Source organism: Mercurialis annua, linkage group LG1-X (genome assembly GCF_937616625.2).
Source record: "Mercurialis annua linkage group LG1-X, ddMerAnnu1.2, whole genome shotgun sequence".
Lineage (NCBI taxonomy): Eukaryota > Viridiplantae > Streptophyta > Magnoliopsida > Malpighiales > Euphorbiaceae > Mercurialis > Mercurialis annua.
The window spans coordinates 70,950,086-70,968,860 of record NC_065570.1 but is presented as its reverse complement, the minus strand read 5'-3'; the positions used below and the strand labels follow the sequence as shown (position 1 = coordinate 70,968,860).

General features: G+C 31.2%; 2 protein-coding genes across 2 annotated transcripts; one reads left to right on the top strand and one right to left on the bottom strand.

Annotated features, from left to right (window-relative positions):
* Positions 1-4,508: 4,508 nt before the first annotated feature.
* On the bottom strand, positions 4,509-7,387 carry LOC126666068 (protein DCL homolog, chloroplastic). Its single transcript, XM_050359024.1, has 3 exons — positions 6,797-7,387; positions 6,587-6,701; positions 4,509-4,910 (listed from the first exon to the last, which is right to left on the bottom strand). Exons 1-3 carry the CDS (start codon positions 7,177-7,179, stop codon positions 4,737-4,739), a joined length of 672 nt encoding a protein of 223 aa, XP_050214981.1. The 5' UTR covers positions 7,180-7,387; the 3' UTR covers positions 4,509-4,736.
* Positions 7,388-10,434: 3,047 nt separating this feature from the next.
* On the top strand, positions 10,435-14,994 carry LOC126663262 (uncharacterized). Its single transcript, XM_050356411.2, has 12 exons — positions 10,435-10,818; positions 11,087-11,261; positions 11,367-11,450; positions 11,978-12,219; positions 12,642-12,870; positions 13,070-13,234; positions 13,321-13,452; positions 13,559-13,672; positions 13,799-13,846; positions 14,237-14,312; positions 14,447-14,503; positions 14,588-14,994. Exons 1-12 carry the CDS (start codon positions 10,631-10,633, stop codon positions 14,644-14,646), a joined length of 1,569 nt encoding a protein of 522 aa, XP_050212368.1. The 5' UTR covers positions 10,435-10,630; the 3' UTR covers positions 14,647-14,994.
* The last annotated feature ends 3,781 nt before the right edge of the window (positions 14,995-18,775 follow it).

The following is an 18,775-nucleotide window of genomic DNA, read 5'->3' as shown; positions in this document are numbered from 1 at the left end:
CGTGACAGGTAAAAATACTTACCACTATACTACAACGACTTCATTTCTAATTAAGGTTACAAGTAAGTAGCACGGAAACGGAAACGGGAAACGGAAACGATACGAAACGGACACGGGGAAACGAAAGTTTTTCAAAATGAAGGACACGAAACGTGGGGGAAACGTGTAAATAACAAAAATTTAGGGATATATTTATAAAAATATTATTTAAATATTTATGATAATTAACAAAATAATTCAATTTAATGTACTAAATATTTAAAATTTTATAAATATATAAAAAATATAATACAATTCAACACAAATAAGTATATTTGTTGTATTGTGGGCAATGCGAATGTAAAATTTATGGGTAACTAGTTAGGTTTTTTTATTTGTGGGTAATAATTTTAATTTTTTTACAAATTTTAATTTTTATTATTTACAGAAACGGCTCGAAACGTTTCGTACGGGTGTCCAAGAGTTTCCGGTTTCCGAAACGTTTTCGAAACGGGAAACGCAACTTTATCGAAGTTTCCGTGCTTCTTACAACCAATTTTTTTCCGTCTTTTTTATTTGTCCATCTAGATAAAAAAAAATTTCATAGATAGAATTCATTGATGAAGAGTAACTTACAAATAGAAAGTAAGAGTAAGATATGATTTTTCAATGTTTGATCTAAAATACTTACAAGCAAAAAATAAATCGAAATAAGACAAATCTAGACATCAATTCCGCATAAAAGGACTGAACGAGAATTTGAGAGCGAAGTTCCATTGGAACTGTTACTTTGATTTGTCCTTCCGATTTGATCATCAATCCGCTCGATTCGTTGAAATCTAGTATTTCCGATCTTCATCTTCAATGAGATTTTAAGAAGTTAGAACGATAACCTTCCAAAAAATTTAGGTCTACAAGAAATTGATTATGAAGCTTGAACGATCACTAAAGATTTTTTAAGAGATCTAAGAAAACAAACCACAAAAAACATAAAATCATAAACTTCCATTCAAGAAAAAACACAAAAATTCATATCGGATAAATTATCAAACGGATAAATTTTATTAAAATTAAAACTAAAACTATAAAATATTAAATATCCATGAACGGAGAGGAGGTGATTTCCGATTGAGATCGGAAAATCACCTTCTCTCTTAAAGAGATGAAATAGAGAATAAGTTGTTATCAAGGAGGGAGAAGAAAGTTTTGAGAGAGAGCGCTTTTTTAATGTAAAATTGACCCATCTAAATGAATTCATTTATGTATAATTATTATTTATTCAGTATTTTAAGATAATTTTTACCATTATCTTTCAAATTTGTACCAACTCACGATTATATATTCATATTGTAATAAATTAAGGTATTGATGAATTAATAGAATTAAATTAGTCTTTATTTTTATAATTTTAGACAGAAAATGCACTTCCTTAGTTTATGTGTTACATTTTCTATGGACAAATATAAAGAACTTCAGAATTAGATTAAAGTAAAATAGCAATTTAATGGATAAAACGTTTCTGAATACACAAAGGCAATGTATGCTTCCAATTTTTTTGGATTTTGATTTGATTGCTCCTTATAGCACACGCAACATTTTATAAATATGGGTTTGAATTGAAATGGTGATTGTTTCCTCACATACCTTATAATAGTGTTTTAGGTTCAAATATTTTTCATAAATATATGTTTTCACTAATATTTGCTCGCAGATCACAGATAAAAGATCAGTTGAAAATTTATAAAAATATACTACTTATTCAAAAAGAAGAAAAATATAAATAGAATTTTTTAAATTTATATTTCTATCATTAAATTATACATAAGTATGATATTTTTATTAATCAATAAAGGTTTATTTTCTCCTTAAACTTGACACAAATATCAAATAAGATTAAATTTGTGGTTTTCGACAAAAATATCTTAATATTTTTACACGTTTTACCTATTCAGCTCTAAATTATCTAATAATTCTCAGTCACATTAACTCCAATTCAGTTATGATACTCTAATAGTTTGTTTCCATCTCAGCTTAGATGATAAAACAAATTAGAATATTTTAAGTTGGAGGGATAAATTGGTTTATTAAGTTAAAAAGTTGTCAATATCATGAATATGGTGCCCCTCTAAAATCTGAGTGTTTTGATGAAAAGAAATCCATATAATTATTATATAATCTATTATTGAGCCGAGTCCTTCTCAGCAATAAAATGCCCAAAAAAGTGAAAAAGTTGTAAAGGCCACAGACCAATATTGGAGGGTGGATAACTGAACTAATATTATCCAAATTAAAAGAGATTGAAAGGGTTGGGAGATGGGGCATGCTTAGAAAATGCTCCTACCCTAAACCTCCATCTTCACAAAAAGACAACACCATTTCAACTTCACATTTAAAAATAAGGAATAATAAACTTTTTCATTTACTAAAATGAAAATGCTATATAACCTATCATTTCATACTTTTTTCATTGTCCTTCAGTATTTAATTCGTTCAATTCTCCTTCAAAAATGTATATCTCAAAAATAATTTTAATGCATCCATTAGTTTGTTGCCACGTCAGGTGGGGTTAAAAAAAGTGGATTAAAAAGAAGAGTTATATAGCACTACTCTTACTAAAATGGGCGAAAACGAAAAGGTCCACTACATGAGGTCACCATGATGTCTCTGCAGAACAACACCTGTTATCCAATTATTCACCCAAAAATAATTAATGGTTGTTAATTGTTATTGCTATAATTAGAAGCTAAGTAAAAGATGACACATGTCCTCCCCCCCTAAGCTGTGTTAAATTTATGCTATTCATCCCTCCAAAATACTTTTATAGCCTAAGCTTTTAATACTGTCTCTTGTGATCTATTTTTCAATTTTTAATCTTAATTATAATTATTTGTTTAAAATAGAAAAAAAAATCAAATACAATTTTCATGTTTAAAATTTTTAATGGTAAAAAGACAAAGTGAAACAATATAATGCAAAATCTGAATTTTTTTTTCCACTCTAATTTAAACAAATGGTGTGAAATTAATAATTAAAAAATAAATTAAAATCAATGATTTCAAAAAGTTTGTCCATAAATAAAAAAAAATTGAAATGGTAAGATATTTTTGGATGATTAAACCTATAAACCTCATCTGGTAATATTATGCTCTTTTGGTTTATTGAAAAAAAAAAATATTTTCATAAAAATAATTTTTGTCCACTACTAATTAGTGCTACTTCAAACAGACTACACATAGCATCAGCATTCATGCTGCTGTGATCCTTCTGTTATTTGGTGTCCACCCTTTGGGAAACCTATTTATTAAGTATTAATGTTGTTACTGATACTCAAAAGTCACTTGACTGGTCGTTTGTTATGAAGCATGGGGTTCAATTCGATTATAACAAAGCAAGGTCTAGATCAAATGAGGCTCGAAAGTGTCGATTACCATCTTTGATAAAAAATAAATAAAAAAAAAGTCTCAGTCTGATCAAGGTTTTGATATAAAAACCTAATTAAACAATTTCGTTTGGCCTTTTTGGCAATCCATATTGACTAAACTATCAATAAAGCAAGGTCTAGATCCTGCAATTTCACTCAAATAGGGAAAAAGGGGTTCTGCAATTTTGTGTGCAGGTAGGAGTACTAGTATTGTCCGGCAATGGAGAAAAAGAGAATTGAAAATAAAAACATCAAAATGATACTAAAAAGGGTATCTGCAAAATGAAAAAGTCCCGACTTTCACATTTATAGGGATTTAAACACAACATTTAAAATTTTAAATAAATTATTCCAACTTTTTTTTTAGCATTTTATAGCACAAGCATATTTTTCCTTCACTACAAGATGTCGTTTTTGGCCTTTTTAATGAATAAATCAACATCGCATAATGACGTTAGGCTATAAAACGCCAACAAATGAAAGGTTAAGCCTTTTAATGTCAAATTTTAAAATATGTGTTTAAATTACTATAACCGCGAAAGGTTAGATTATTTTTTTTGCAAATAATCCTGATAAAAATGGTGAAATGATAGTTTTTATAAAAATATAAAATTTTAAATTTTAGAGGTGTGAAAAGAATTAGAGATTTCCTTGCAGAATATGGGGACAACAACGTATATGTGGAAATTGAGGAAACATGTCATACCATAAATGAATAAGAAGTTGAAAACAACAAATCCACAGAAATCCATATAACAGAAGTGATGTTGGCATGGCATGGACTCTCTCTAATTAGCACTACCCAAAACATTGTTGACATCTGTTCATTAGTCCAATCTTTCAACACGTACGTGTTTCTCTTCCGAAAAAAATTTATTCATCCACTAACGAAGTTCCACGTGACATAATCACAATATAAAATGATGTACTTCTAAATGATTGGATTATATATAACGATTATGCTATGTGGCACTTCATTAGTAGATGGTTTATAATCTTATGCGATGGACTAGATTCATATAAGAATTTCTGGTTCGGAAGATATGATCCTACTCAACCTCGATTTTGATTGATCTAATTCCCCAAAATAAAACCAAACAAAGAGAAGTGGGCGATGAAGATGATTCATTTATTTCTTCTTCTATCTTCAGATAACACCATAGAATGTGAGAAACAGTTGAGAAGATTCAAAATTATCAATTCCTCTTGAACAGCTTTACTTCTAATTACCATAAATATTGTACATATGACATCATTTCAACAATAAGAAATGAACTAAATTGTTCAGCGTACGTTTATATTAATTATGGTCAACTAGTTGGGTGTACTACCTTCATCAACTCTGCCTACGCCTGTGGAAATGTCTGAGGATAAAACTGTCTGCATATAACGGATAGTTCTTCCTGATCAAGCCCTTAATGCATTTCCAATACGAAAAGTCGACCAGCTGTCCATCTTTCCTTACTATGAACATGCATCTCGACGATTCAAACTCAGGATGATGACCAACCTGTAATACACAAGCAAAATATTCATTTACAAATAAGAAATCCATGTCATCATGTTGCAAATAATATTATTTCACAGCCAATATACTGTATCATGGATGCACAAAGCATTAGGAAATTGATTGCTACTTTGCTTGTGAGAAAGTTGCAATGGAGAAATTAAAGATTGTTACACATGTGTTAACATAAGATCATTATCTTCTTCAAAGAAGAACATTATGCAGCAACAATCTCCCATTCAGCTTGAGGGGAAATGTTACAACTTACGGTTGTTTGCCAAAAAAAAAAGCCTCCTGTCACTTTTGTAGCAATTTAAGCATGCCTTTTAAAACGTGGGATAAAAACAGAACCAACCTTTCATTTCTTGACATTTTTGAACCAAAAGCATAATCCGGAGTCGTTTCAGCCACTAAAAATCACCAAAAAGCTTTTGGGCCAGAAAAGTCAAGAAATGAAAAATTGAGCTTTTTGTACCATATATATTAAAAAGTGGCTTAAATCGCTACAAAAGTGAAAGATAAAACTTTTTTTTTTGCAATTACTTCTACAGTTTACTAATAATATTTATCATGATAGTTGTATATATCATGATTCATGACTAATATTTCTTGTATTTATCCTTTGTCATTTCGACTACTTGTACATAAAGATTCTTATATAAAGAAAACCCTAATGCCTGATGATTATGGAGATTAATCATTAAATGTGTTTTGATTCTAAGAAAACAAATATGGCAACTCACTAATAATTCCACTAAAAGTAAAGAGCAAGATTTAAAGCTTGAGAAGGTTATGCAAAAAGGTAATAAAGATCCACCGGGCAACAATTTAGGTTCCGCCTTTAAAAACTGTTAAGAAGCAATGCCTTGTGGAAAGTAGATCGAATGCTTCAACACCACAATTATGGCGCTATCCTCACAGTCACAGCAGCACTCCTATTTTCCTTAAAAAACACCAAGCAGTTTGAGGTGAAGAAAGTAACTAGTAATCGTTTGGGAAGGCTAAATGGAACAATAGATATATGCTGAGCCTCTAGTTTAGGACTTCAGGATGCGTATGAAGGGCTATTTGGCTCCTTCTATAATCAATACCCTAAACTAAGAAACCTTATCAAGGGGATACTTGACAGGAGCAATATCCATCAATCTCTCCTGCTCCTAGAAATGTTCCAAAAGCATCACTAGCTTACACGTTGACCCGAGTGGCATGAGGCATGTGGAATCCTGTGAGAATTAGTAAGGAACGCCTTGCAAGGCTAAATACTTCTGGGGTGACGGATAGCAACGGATAGCAGAGTAATACTGTGAGGGAAGGGTGAAAAGAACCCCATTGGGGAGTGAAATAGAGCATGAAACTGTAAGCTCCCGAGCAATGGGAGGAGTCTGGGGCTTTGACAGCGTGCTATTGAAGAATGAGCCGGCGACTCACAAGCAGTGGCTTGGTTAAGGGAACAACGGGAGCAGTAGCAAAAGCGAGTCTTCATCATAGGTCAATTATCAGTGCTAATGGACCCGAAAGTGCGTACATTTTTTCCTCACTGCTACTTTAATTACTTAAATCAGGAAGCTTTACTGTTATAATTGATCCATAAAACACAATGTGCATAAAAGCTTTAACTTGTTTATAACAACTAAACATGAGAGGAAAAAAAGGAGAGAAAATGGATAAGTATGCAATACCGTAATATAATCAATTCCACACCCAATCTTCTTTTCATACTCCGGATGAAATGGAAGCAGCCTCTCCAAAATAGTTCTCTCGTGCTCTGGACTTAATCTATCACCATTTTCATATCTGCAACAATTAAATGCATCTCACATTCATAACCAAATCAAGAAGTGAAAAACAAAACATTTTACATTACAGAGGAGCAAAAAGAAAAAACTCACTTGCCAGAGTGAAGAATCATTCTAACAAACCCAACAAGAGGAACAGTGTCCTCCAAAATTTGGTCCTCCCAATCTACCAATTCTCCGTCATCATTATCATCCTTATAATTATTTCTATTTCCATTAATGCCCTCAACATCTTCAACAATTCTACCCACCTCCTCCTTCTCAGAACGTACAGTCGGTCTCCTCCTCACTAAATCCGACCCGTCCGATCCAGCCTTTGATGCAAACACGCGAGAATTAAACGACGTCGTAAGGTTCAATGGAAAAGATAAATTGATAGGAGAGAAAAATTTAGCGATAGGGTTGGCGGAGTATCGGCAGTGAAGAGACGGTGACAGGGGTAGTGGTGGTGGTTTAGATAATAAAGCCATGGTCATGGCCTATCTCTCTTACTACTAAGATTACTAAGTGCTATGATAAAATTCAGTTGGTTCGGTTGTTGTTAGGTATCATTGGGGTACTGTCTTTTGCAAGGTAGAAGAAGAAGAATTGAAGAGGTTTAACTTAACGGTCGTGTCTTATAACTTATCATCACCCGCTCACTCTATCACTGACTCACTGAGTAGCTGTTTGTGCAAGTGGAAAATCATACAAAAACCTTTTTTGGGTTCAGAAACTGATTGAATATTGGTTCCGGGCCTCACATGTTAAAGACTGATTGATAGGACTAGATTATGGGCCGGACTTGAACGCATTTTAATCAGACCAATCAGATCGGGACTCTTTTTTTAAGTTTGGACTAAATTTTATTTGTGATTCTTATATTCATTTTATTCATAAAATTGTTGGAATCATTTTTTAGAAATATTATATGGATCTCTAATTAAAAATTAATTCACCTATAAAGAAGCGGGCCGATGCAGTCGAATCGATTTAATAGCATAATTCAATGTCGAACCTCAATTTAAATTACAAGTAAAGTCCAATTTAAATAGTTCAGGCTCTCCAAATGCATTTTTGAAGTTTCGGTTTCGAGTCTTAAATGAATAAATACTATTCAACATTTTAATCCATTATTTTCATTACCTTCTCGCGTTGTGTAAATGAGTCTGATTAGAAATTACCATTCCTACGGTACAACTGCAGCAGTTGGTTTCCTAGTTGCCATTGTGCGTCTTATAGTGAATCTGCAAATATTGAGCTGGATTCCGATAACGTTGACTAAAAGAACATTTTGGAGAAGTTTAATTTAAGTATCCTCCTTTCAAAAATAAAATAAAATTTAAGTATCCAATTATGCATACAAAATTGAATCATTCCAATTTCCAAAATAAAACAACCTTTGGCTTTGAGGTTTGTTGAACTAGCATATAACACATTCTGTATACGTGCATTACTCTACTTTATTAATGGTTGCCTGTCAATGCATTTTCTTCAATTGATAATTACACCACATTACACAAAATCCAAAAATATCCACTAAATTTCTTTTGATGAACAAAAATTCACTAAATCAAATATAACATCATACGTGGATGTTTTAATTTGATCAACAACCTTTTAGTCTGAGTAAATGACATTTTACCTCAAATAATGTGAGCGTTTAACCGGATTATATATATAATAATACAAATAGTAAATTTCGTTTAAAAATATAATAATATTGGTCGTATCCGAACTTTTTTAAATTTATTATTTTGATGTTTAAATTTTATTTTTTATACTAATACTTTGAGTTTTTTAAAAGTATCAATAGTAAGCACTTTTAGCCGTTGCCAATTTAGAAAACAATTAACTTATAAGTTAAGAGGACAAATTGTCAAAATGAGATTAACCGCCCATAATTAGTAAATTTGTGACTAATTTACCAACAAAATTAATTTATATATTAATTACCTTTTTATTTACAAATTGAAGGGGCAAATTGCCACTTAAGTCAATTAATCTCAAATGTAAGAATTTTCTCCTTACCATAGACAATCCAATAAATATAAAAGCCTAAGAGCATCCACAATGGACTCTCTATTTGTTTAAAACTCTTCATTATAAAGAGCAGAACTATAAAATACTACTCTAATGGGCTCTTTATTTTGGAATATAAAAATAAAGAGTCAATTTGGCTCTCCACATGTAGAGAGCCAAACAAACTCTCTATTTTTCAAAAATTCAACGTGGCAATTATCTCCACTACCTCCTTAATTTTCGATATAAAAGATTCTCTTGTATTTTCTATTTTTCCCATCGTCTTCAAAATACAATCTTCATATTCTACTCTTTCTGTTTCTTTCCTCATTAGCATTAATTAACTTGAACTTCATCTATCAGAGATGGAAATCTGCTGTTAAATTATTGCCTGTTTATTTAGTAATAAGATCATGACTAACTAATTTCTAATAGACGGTGGGTTTCCAGCCAATCTATGAAAGGGACTTGTGCCAGTTCTTATTTGAAGATTTGAGTATATTGACGATTACCTTAATATTTAATTATGATATCAATTTGACCATAAATTATGAAATTATTAGAAATTTCTGCAAATTTATATGATATTGTATGATTTGTTTAGGTGGTACTGATCATAATTTAGTATTATTGATTTTATGACTACTATTTGACAGTGCTTCACCAATTAAATTCATCTTCTCATGTTGGATAAAGTTTGTCAGCATTCGTTTCTTGTTGAAAGTTGACCAACTGTATTAAACTGAGTGTTAATATATATGCCATTCTAAATTTTTAAACAGACCCCAAAGAATTTTGCCAATTTAACTCTTCATTAAAGAAAATTGTATGAACAGTTTGCTGGTTTCCTTCATGGCTTTTGTGTTTTTTGAGCTCTCATATTTATTTGAAACTCTTAAAGTATTTGATCTGATTTTATTTGAAGATCTCAAAAATTGGATGATGACGAGATATGAGAAGAAAATAAATCTATGACCACATATTTCTCTTAAAAAAAAGAGGAAAAGTAAAAAATAAAAGTCAAAAAATTATAATGAATAAAAAAATAGAGAGTCTATTGAAGACAACTAATTTTTGTGCTCTTTATTAGTATAGATGTTCTTTATTTATTGAAAGATGCTCTTTAAAATAAAGAGTACCATTGGAGATGCTCTAATAACGCGCAACATGATTGGACAAGCCCAGCTAAATAAAGGGCTTAAAATGACATAGAATGGATCCGTCCGTCTTGAACCCAAATCTCAGGTCGTGAATTTCACGTTTACAGTAGACCAAGCAAGGACCAACCAGATCCCACAAGACGACTCGTAGATATTCAGACCGGCACGCACTACCATAACACTCGCATTATTCCACTCTTTAAAATTCTAGACTACCCACTTGCCTTCTCAGCACGTAAATTTCACCCTATAGTCAACAACCCTTAATCCCCCAATCATCAACCCTGTGTATTCCACCGCCTCCCATTTCCTCTTTCTACAGATCTCCGCCGACACTATAGAATGTTGCCAAAAGGCAGGCCCAGAATCAAAATTACTCAAATTTTCTTTTTTCACTGTTTAGAAAGTCAAAAATTACTAAAATATGCTTCAAAGGTTCCAGTTCATCCAAGCTAAACGATGACGTTCATCACACTCCAATTGAGAGAGATATTTTCTTTTTTAATTTCTAAAAAAGTAAAATTAAATTAAAGATCTAATCACACAACAGAAAAAAAGAAAAATGGCAGATAAGACAGTTTTTGCAAGTGTTATAAATAGAGAGAGAGAGCAGAAGACATGCCAGTTCATTTCACCTTCGCATAAAACTGACACATCGTCTCTGCACCTTCCCTAGATCTCTCCTCGAAATTGTAACTCTGAAGCTTCTAAAATGTCTCTTTGATTTCTGAATTATCTCCTTCCGTTTATTGTTTGATCGATCAAAATGGACGGCGGCGATGGCACCGTGAGGCTTGGGGCATTGGACATGAGGCAAGACAGGAGTGGATTAGATTCCGGTCCTGACGTGTCTGTTTCATCTCCGGTGACCAGACAGAAATCTGCTGCCGCTAAACAGTTTATAGAGAATCATTACAAGAACTACTTACAAGGATTACAAGATCGTAAAGATAGGTATACAGTTTTTGAATATTGATACTTACTTTGATCTTCTTCTTTTTTAGATTTATCTTCATTTCTGTGAAATTTATTGCTCTTTTACTTCAAGTCAATAGTAGGTCAAACTGTTCTGATGCATGTGGTCGGTGGACATATAGCTGTCTGTTACTTACATTTTTAGTTAGATTTAGAAATTTTAGTTCGTTTTTCTGTTTTTATCTCTTGCAATTCAATTAGGAAACTGAATTTAATGAAGCAAATTTGTTGGTTACTCTGTGTTTAGACGACAAGCACTGCAAAGAAATGCACAAGAAGCAAGGGTGTCAAGTGAGGAAGAAGAGCTGATGTTGAAGAATTTGGCACGGCGGGAAACTGAGTATATGAGAATGCAGCGTCGTAAAATTGGAATGGATGATTTTGAACAGTTAACTGTCATCGGAAAAGGCGCATTCGGTGAGGTGAGCATCATTTGATTTAGCCTTTTGTATCAAACAGAATATTAGGGAATTCTTACCATAATTAATACAGTGTGGCTATTTTGCTAATGTGTTCAATAATTGTAGGTCAGGTTATGCCGAGCTAAAAGTACTGGAGAGATATTTGCCATGAAGAAACTGAAGAAGTCTGAGATGCTTAGCCGTGGACAGGTGAGTTGCTAATGTTAAAGTTTCAATAATGCTCAAAATTAGATTTCCTTGTGCTGTTACTGTATGTGGATAGTTCAATGCATTGATATGTGATCAGACTGGTCTGTACACTCTGTTTCAGCTGAATACACCAGACTAATGCATGAAGTTTTTTTAACTTTGGATCATAAATCCAATAAAAGAACTGTTGTGCCTCGATGCATTATCATTGAACTAGTCTCATCAAACACGTTTTTAGCCTGTCATTATGCCATTGCATTAGAAAATAACTAATGCTTTGCAGAAAATTCAGCTTTAGCTTTTCAATATAGTTGCTTGATCAATACATGATTTGAATAACAAGATGCATTTGCAGCATATAAACGTAAATTTATCTTAAGAAACACTAATATATTTGCTAATAGGAATTCTGGGTCAAGATAAAGACATTTTGGCTTGTCTGACCTTTTGAAATCAATGTATGCTTATTTTTGTGCCTCATAAAGAATAATTTGTTTTTTCTTTTTCCTTTTCTAATCTGTTTTTAGGTTGAGCATGTCCGATCTGAGAGGAACTTACTTGCTGAGGTTGACAGTCGATGCATAGTAAAACTTTTCTATTCTTTTCAAGATTCTGAATTTTTATACCTTATCATGGAGTATTTGCCTGGTGGAGACATAATGACATTATTGATGAGAGAAGATATTCTTTCTGAAGATGTTGCACGCTTTTACATAGCAGAGAGTATCCTAGCTATACACTCAATTCATCAGCATAACTATGTCCATAGGTATACTCTTTATCAGATTTCCCAAGCAAAAATCTTGTGACATTTATGGAGTTTACCCTCATCTATGTCCACATTAGGAAGGCGACTCTGCAGGCCGAGCTCATATAACCTGCTGAACTAGTAAATTTTGGCCAGCGATCATGTTTTTTATTTCATGCCAGGCCAAACTACATAGTTCTGCTACACATTTTTATGTGTAAGCAGTGTAGTTCTCATTATAGTAAGGACAAGAAAAAGATACTCCAGAAGGGTATGTCTGTGCCCTTGAAGCTCATAATGACCCCGTATGCACACGAGTTTATCTGCAATTATTTGACGGCTATATAGTTTTCGTTGATTATGTGATAGAAGCATACCAATAACATTTTGTAATCTTCAAATTTTAGCCGCCCGTCTTTAATAAGATAATGTTCTGTGCTCAGGGACATAAAACCAGATAACCTGATTCTGGACAAAAATGGTCATTTGAAGCTTTCGGATTTTGGCTTGTGCAAGCCTCTAGCTGAGAAGTACTCATCAATTTTACTTGAAAATGAAGGCATTTCTACTGAAGAAGGTATTAATGAAGTTAAGGGACATTCTGGCAGTGAAGCTCCTTGGTCAATGCCGAAAGAAGTGTTACAGCAATGGAAACGTAATCGTCGTGCACTGGTATTATGTTTATATTAATCTTCTACCAAAGTCTCTTTTGGTTAAAAAATATACTTTTTAAAAAATTCAAAGTGCAACCTGTCAGCATATCCAGATGAAACTTTCCTTTTCGTAAAAATTCTTTGATTCCCTCATTTCCCAGCTGCTTTTCTTCTTGGAAAATATTTTCTTCATTGCCAATTTTCTTAATGTTTGCTAGGCTTATTCAACTGTTGGAACTCTTGACTACATGGCACCTGAAGTGTTGCTGAAGAAGGGATATGGAATGGAGTGTGACTGGTGGTCTCTGGGTGCAATCACATATGAAATGCTTTTAGGCTATCCACCCTTCTGTTCTGATGATCCCAGAATGACATGCCGCAAGGTAATGCAGCTACTGTCTAAAAGTAGGCTCTTAGTTAACATCCTTGTAGTATTTGCTAAATATGCAATATTTCTGTCTTCTATCAGATAATCAATTGGAAAACATGCCTCAAGTTCCCTGATGAGCCAAAGATCTCAAACGAAGCTAAAGATCTTATTTGCCGTTTGCTATGTGATGTTGAAACAAGGCTGGGGACCAGAGGAGTAGATGAATTGAAGGTAATCCCTTTGGTAGAATAGTAATTTTGAGAAGTTCCCCAGTACCGTGTCATACTGTGTGGTTTAAGCTGGTTAGTGTTCTGATTAAAATTCTACTCTATTCCAGGCACATCCATGGTTCAGAGACACACAGTGGGATATGCTATATGAAATGGAAGCTGCATATAAGCCTGTAGTGAATGGGAATTTGGATACTCAGAATTTTGAGAAGTTCCCTGATGTGAGTTCTTTTTTGTTTTTATGAATTGTTCTTTTTATTTGAATGATCGATGCATCCGTTCATCACTCTTGTTCTCTCTCTATCTGTACGAAAAATGATTCTGACTAAGCCATTGTTCTCCGACAGTTGGAAGGCATACCATCCACAATTCCAAGCGTAGGGCCATGGAGAAAGGTGACGACACTATGAACTCTTGTTTGCTATTTAGCAGGAAATTTCTGAGAAAACTTATCGGTCATCTGTCTATAACGAACAGTAAAAATAGAGAGTAAACTAGCTAGCAAAGACAGCCAATTAAACATTAGCTTCTTCCTGCCTCTACGGTTTATTTAAATAAGTATAGTAGTATATAATCCATTATCTAATTTTTGATCTGGCTGCAAACTATGCTGCTATATGATACATTGCCTGGCTTCTTGTACACTCATCTTTAGCATCCCTTTCTCTTGATTGTTAGTTACCAAGCCGGATAATTTGAATACTTCATATTTTCCATATGAGTGGATCACTTTGCTATTCTTATAAGTGACACATACTATACTAATTGTTTGACCCGTGCTGCAGATGTTGACATCAAAAGATACCAATTTCATCGGATTCACTTTTAAGAAATCCGATATTAAATCAATGGAAAGTTCAGGTAGCTCCTTTGAATTAAGCTTGACAGTGTTTCTTTGGCATATGTTGCTTACTGAAAATCGCAATTTTGAATCGTTGATAATGGAGTACCTGTAAAAATAAAATTGCGTAATTTTCTGTTGTTCTGTATTTCAGGTACAGATGTGAGACCAAATGCATCTTCAAAGGCCCCGTCTTTAATCTCCTTGTTAGGTAAGAAGCAAACATTAGAATTAAACATTTCCGAAGTGTTACTTGATTGTTGTACACTTGCATAAACTGATTTCTTTCGTCCAGGTCGGATTGACCTGCAAGAAACTGCAGAATCAGAAGGTGAGCATACACTGGATACTTAATCTCCACTTGGTTCCATATGTATAAACCACCCAATGAAGACAACTATACAATACAGAAATTCGCAACTGCCAATAGTTGCTAGTGTAGATATGAGTATGCATACCAAGTACCAACTCAACTGTTGATGTGGTCTTCTACTCATTTTTCACTCGCATCACATATGATTTCACACTTTAAATCCGGTAAATAGTCCGATTCAAATGGGAGTGTAATTTTTCTGAGAGCTTTTTTTATTTATTTATCGGTGACGAGGTCGGATATTGTTCATACAATTTTTTGTACATTTAGACATATATTTTTGTGTTTTTTTCACTGTATTTGTGCCCAAACGAAAATTGGGATTTTGAGCCTTCTTCCCAAATCAATTATTCACTTGACAAAACTTTATTTTTCTAAATCTTCTTACTGTTTTAGTTAGAGCGGGGAGTTGTGCACTCCATAAACTGATAATCGACTCCATTTTCACTTATCCTTCACTTTTTGGTAATCAAAAATTGTTCTCGTTTAACACTGTTCATTTGTTTAATTCTTTCATTTTATACAAATAATTTTTGTTTTTCAATTTAGTAAAAGAAAATTAAAAGATATTCCTTCATTTTTATACTTTATATTTAGCATTATTTTTATACTTTCTATTTAACATTATATTATATATTGTATTACTTTGTATCATAAAATTTAATAAATAATGTAGTGTTATATTTATGAGATTAGTTAATATATTACCTATATATTTATTTATTAAAATCCACAAATCTAGTATAATATGGTCATAAATTTTTAATAAAAAATACGTATATCAATTTGTATGGTTTTTTTTATTAAGTTTGGCATTAAAATAATAAAATTTATTATCTATCTCATTTATGCATTATACAACTAAATATCTTTTTGATAATTAAAATAAGAAAAAAAAAGCCCTTCTACAAATTCAAAGGTTTTGCATGAACATCGTATAAAATAAAATGCAAACTTTAAATTTAAAAATATCTAAATACTTTAAAAAACATTTCAATACTTATTTATATATAAAATTTTAATATATGTTAGAAAATTATATAAATTTATTTATACAATATGTCCTTCCGGTTTGAAAAATAAAATATATTAGTTTAGTTTGTTTTATGATATTTCAATTTTTTAGATCTATTTTTTTTCTTTAAAAAGATACAAATTTATAAATAATTATTTTTTAAATATTATGTTTTAGATTTCAATTTTTTTATTCAAAAAAGAGATTTGAAATTTGTGAATTTTGAAATATGAAATTTGACTTGTAAGATTTAAAACTATTTTAGTATTTTCGTACCTTTTTTAAACATCAAGAACTTTTTTAGTTACGTGCCATGTATGAAGAACATTTTTGAATATTTTTCGAGTGAAAAAAGTCCAATATGAATAGAGAATTATGGTTAAATTAACGATTTTGAAAGTTTGAATATAGTCGAAAAGATTCGATCAATATTTTTAGATGATCAAGCCGATATTTAAAAATAAATAATTTTTAATAAAAAATAATATAATTATTTATAATTAAAATTGGAGTATAATTATAAGTGGTAGTGTAAATATCCCTACCCGATTCATGATGTATTGATATTGCTCTTTATCAGAAATTTCGGTAGCACCGAACAGTTTTGGGCAGCTAGATTATCATAACATATTTAGGCTATGATATTGCATTTTGAACTAATCATATTACTTTGGATTCATTTTGGACAGGATAAATGTTTTGAACTAATCAATTGTCTTTGCCCCACATTGTAGCTAACTAATCTGCAAATTATGATGTATAGTAGTATAATTTATTTTTCTTCATTTATCTTTTATCAATTTCAGTATTTTTTTTCATCGTTGTCTGAGTGTATTACAAAATTAATATGGCTCACCATTGACAATATTCTCAATAATAATTTATATTAGGATCAAAAAAAAAATTAAGTAACTAGCTGATAATAGCAGATTAGTATCTTTTAAAGTTGATTAAATATGACCTATTACGTTTAATCAATATTAACTTAATATATTTTACACTCTTTTAATCTGTATAATTTATTTTTTGATAAATGATGTAGATTACCTTAATATATGTTACACTCTTTTAATCTGAATTATACATTGTTTAATAAATGGTGTAAATTGATCGAACATGATAGATCATGTCTCATCATCTCTATGAAAATAATAATTGATTTAATTTTTTATTTTTTCTTTTAAATGGAAAAATATTAAATTATGACAATTTTATTTTGTGACTTCATCCGATTTAAAGTCTAATTGATTTTGACTAACAAAAATATCTTAGAGGCTAAAATAAAAGAAAGACAAAAACAATGTAAAGTTAGAAATAAAAAGGCGAGAAAGAAGAGCTAAGAAGCAAATCTCACTTAATTATTTATCTATGTAATTAGTTCAGCTGTTTTTTGTAGTAATTGTTTGTTGTTAGTTGTTGTTGATGGCTGATAATTGTTAGTTGGTAACTGATTGAGTATGCGTGTTTGCTGAAATGTAATTAGCACTTACTGTTTTATATAAAATGAATTTAAAGGTATAATTTTTATTTTTATTTATCAAATTATAAATAGATTATATTATATTATATTATATTTACTAAAAATGTTTTTTTTATAAAAAGCAACATTTAATTTAAATGTGTTTCTAATTTTAAATAAAGAATTAATGTCATAAAAATTCATCAACTTTACACGTTTTCTCATTTTAATCACGCTGTTTTAAATCATCATTTTCATACACCAACAACTATTTTTTCTCAGATTCATACATCGCTCAAAATCCGACGAAAATTGATAATGTGTCACTATCCGATTTGTTATGCCATGTCATCATCCAGTTGCCAATTGAGCAATTTTCACCGGATTTTTGAACGGTGTATGGATTTGAGAAAAATTGGTAGTTGGTGTATGAAAATGACGATTTTTAAACGACGTGATTAAAATGAGAAAACGTGTAAAGTTGGTGATTTTTTATAACATTATTTATTTAAAATTATTGAGTTATAGATGCTCTAATATAAATAAAATTATTTTATATAACATATAAATGGACAAAGTAATTGAAAAGAATTTTATATATTATAAAAAAATATTTTAGTAGAGGTAATTTTATCTAGATAATTAAAAATATTAAAACAGCAATAAGCTGTTTTTAAAAAAATTCAAAATGGTGATTTTTCAACATCAGCTATTGAAGGTTCAAAAAATTCTGTTTTTTTTAAAGTTCACCAAACGCTTAAATAGAGCTTTTTAAAAAGCAAAAACTAAACACTTTATCAAAAAGATGAACCAAACCCCTTTTAAATAGTAAAAACAACCGATGCTGATGGAATAAAGAATCATTTTACTCCCTAAGCTTATCACCAGATACCAAACAATAAAATTTATAACTGTACATTCTTGTTTCATTTAAAATTAACAAAAAAAAACTAGAATGAATACGTTTAATTTCGCCCAACTGGCGTCCCTAAATTTTATTTTTTGCTTATAAACAGCTTAAATTTTAGTTGACAATCAGTAAAAACTCCTTTCGTCTAATTTTTGGTTGACGTCGTTAATATTCAATGACATGGAACCTAAAAGGATAAAAAATACATTACATATTATTTTACACGTCACTAAGACGCTCTAAATAAATAAAATACCAAAAATGCCCCTAAAATTCTAAACAAATAAATCCTAAAACTTATTAACCCTGGCCACCGCTGCCACCCCAATTCCCGCCGCCGCTGCTACCACCCCCGTCGTCGTCTGCCTCTTCTCAAACAAATTGAGAATGTTTGTTAAGACGAACTCATATATGGGTTCGTCTTCTCAGACGAACTAAAACATTTGTTTGAGAAGATAAAATCAGATCGGACGAACCCCAACTGGATTCGTCCTCAAACAAATTCAGTAAAGAAAAATGGAAGGTAGTACAAACTGGTGAATTATAAAGCATTTTGTTTACTAAATTATTCATATTAAATATTACTATTTTTATATTTGACTATATTTTTAGTTCTACTAATAGAGATTAAATTTGAAAAAATAGCAATATTTTTTTTTTGATATTTTAAAACAACAAGCATTATAAACTAATTTTTTTTTCAAACAAGTATTATAAAATAGAGAG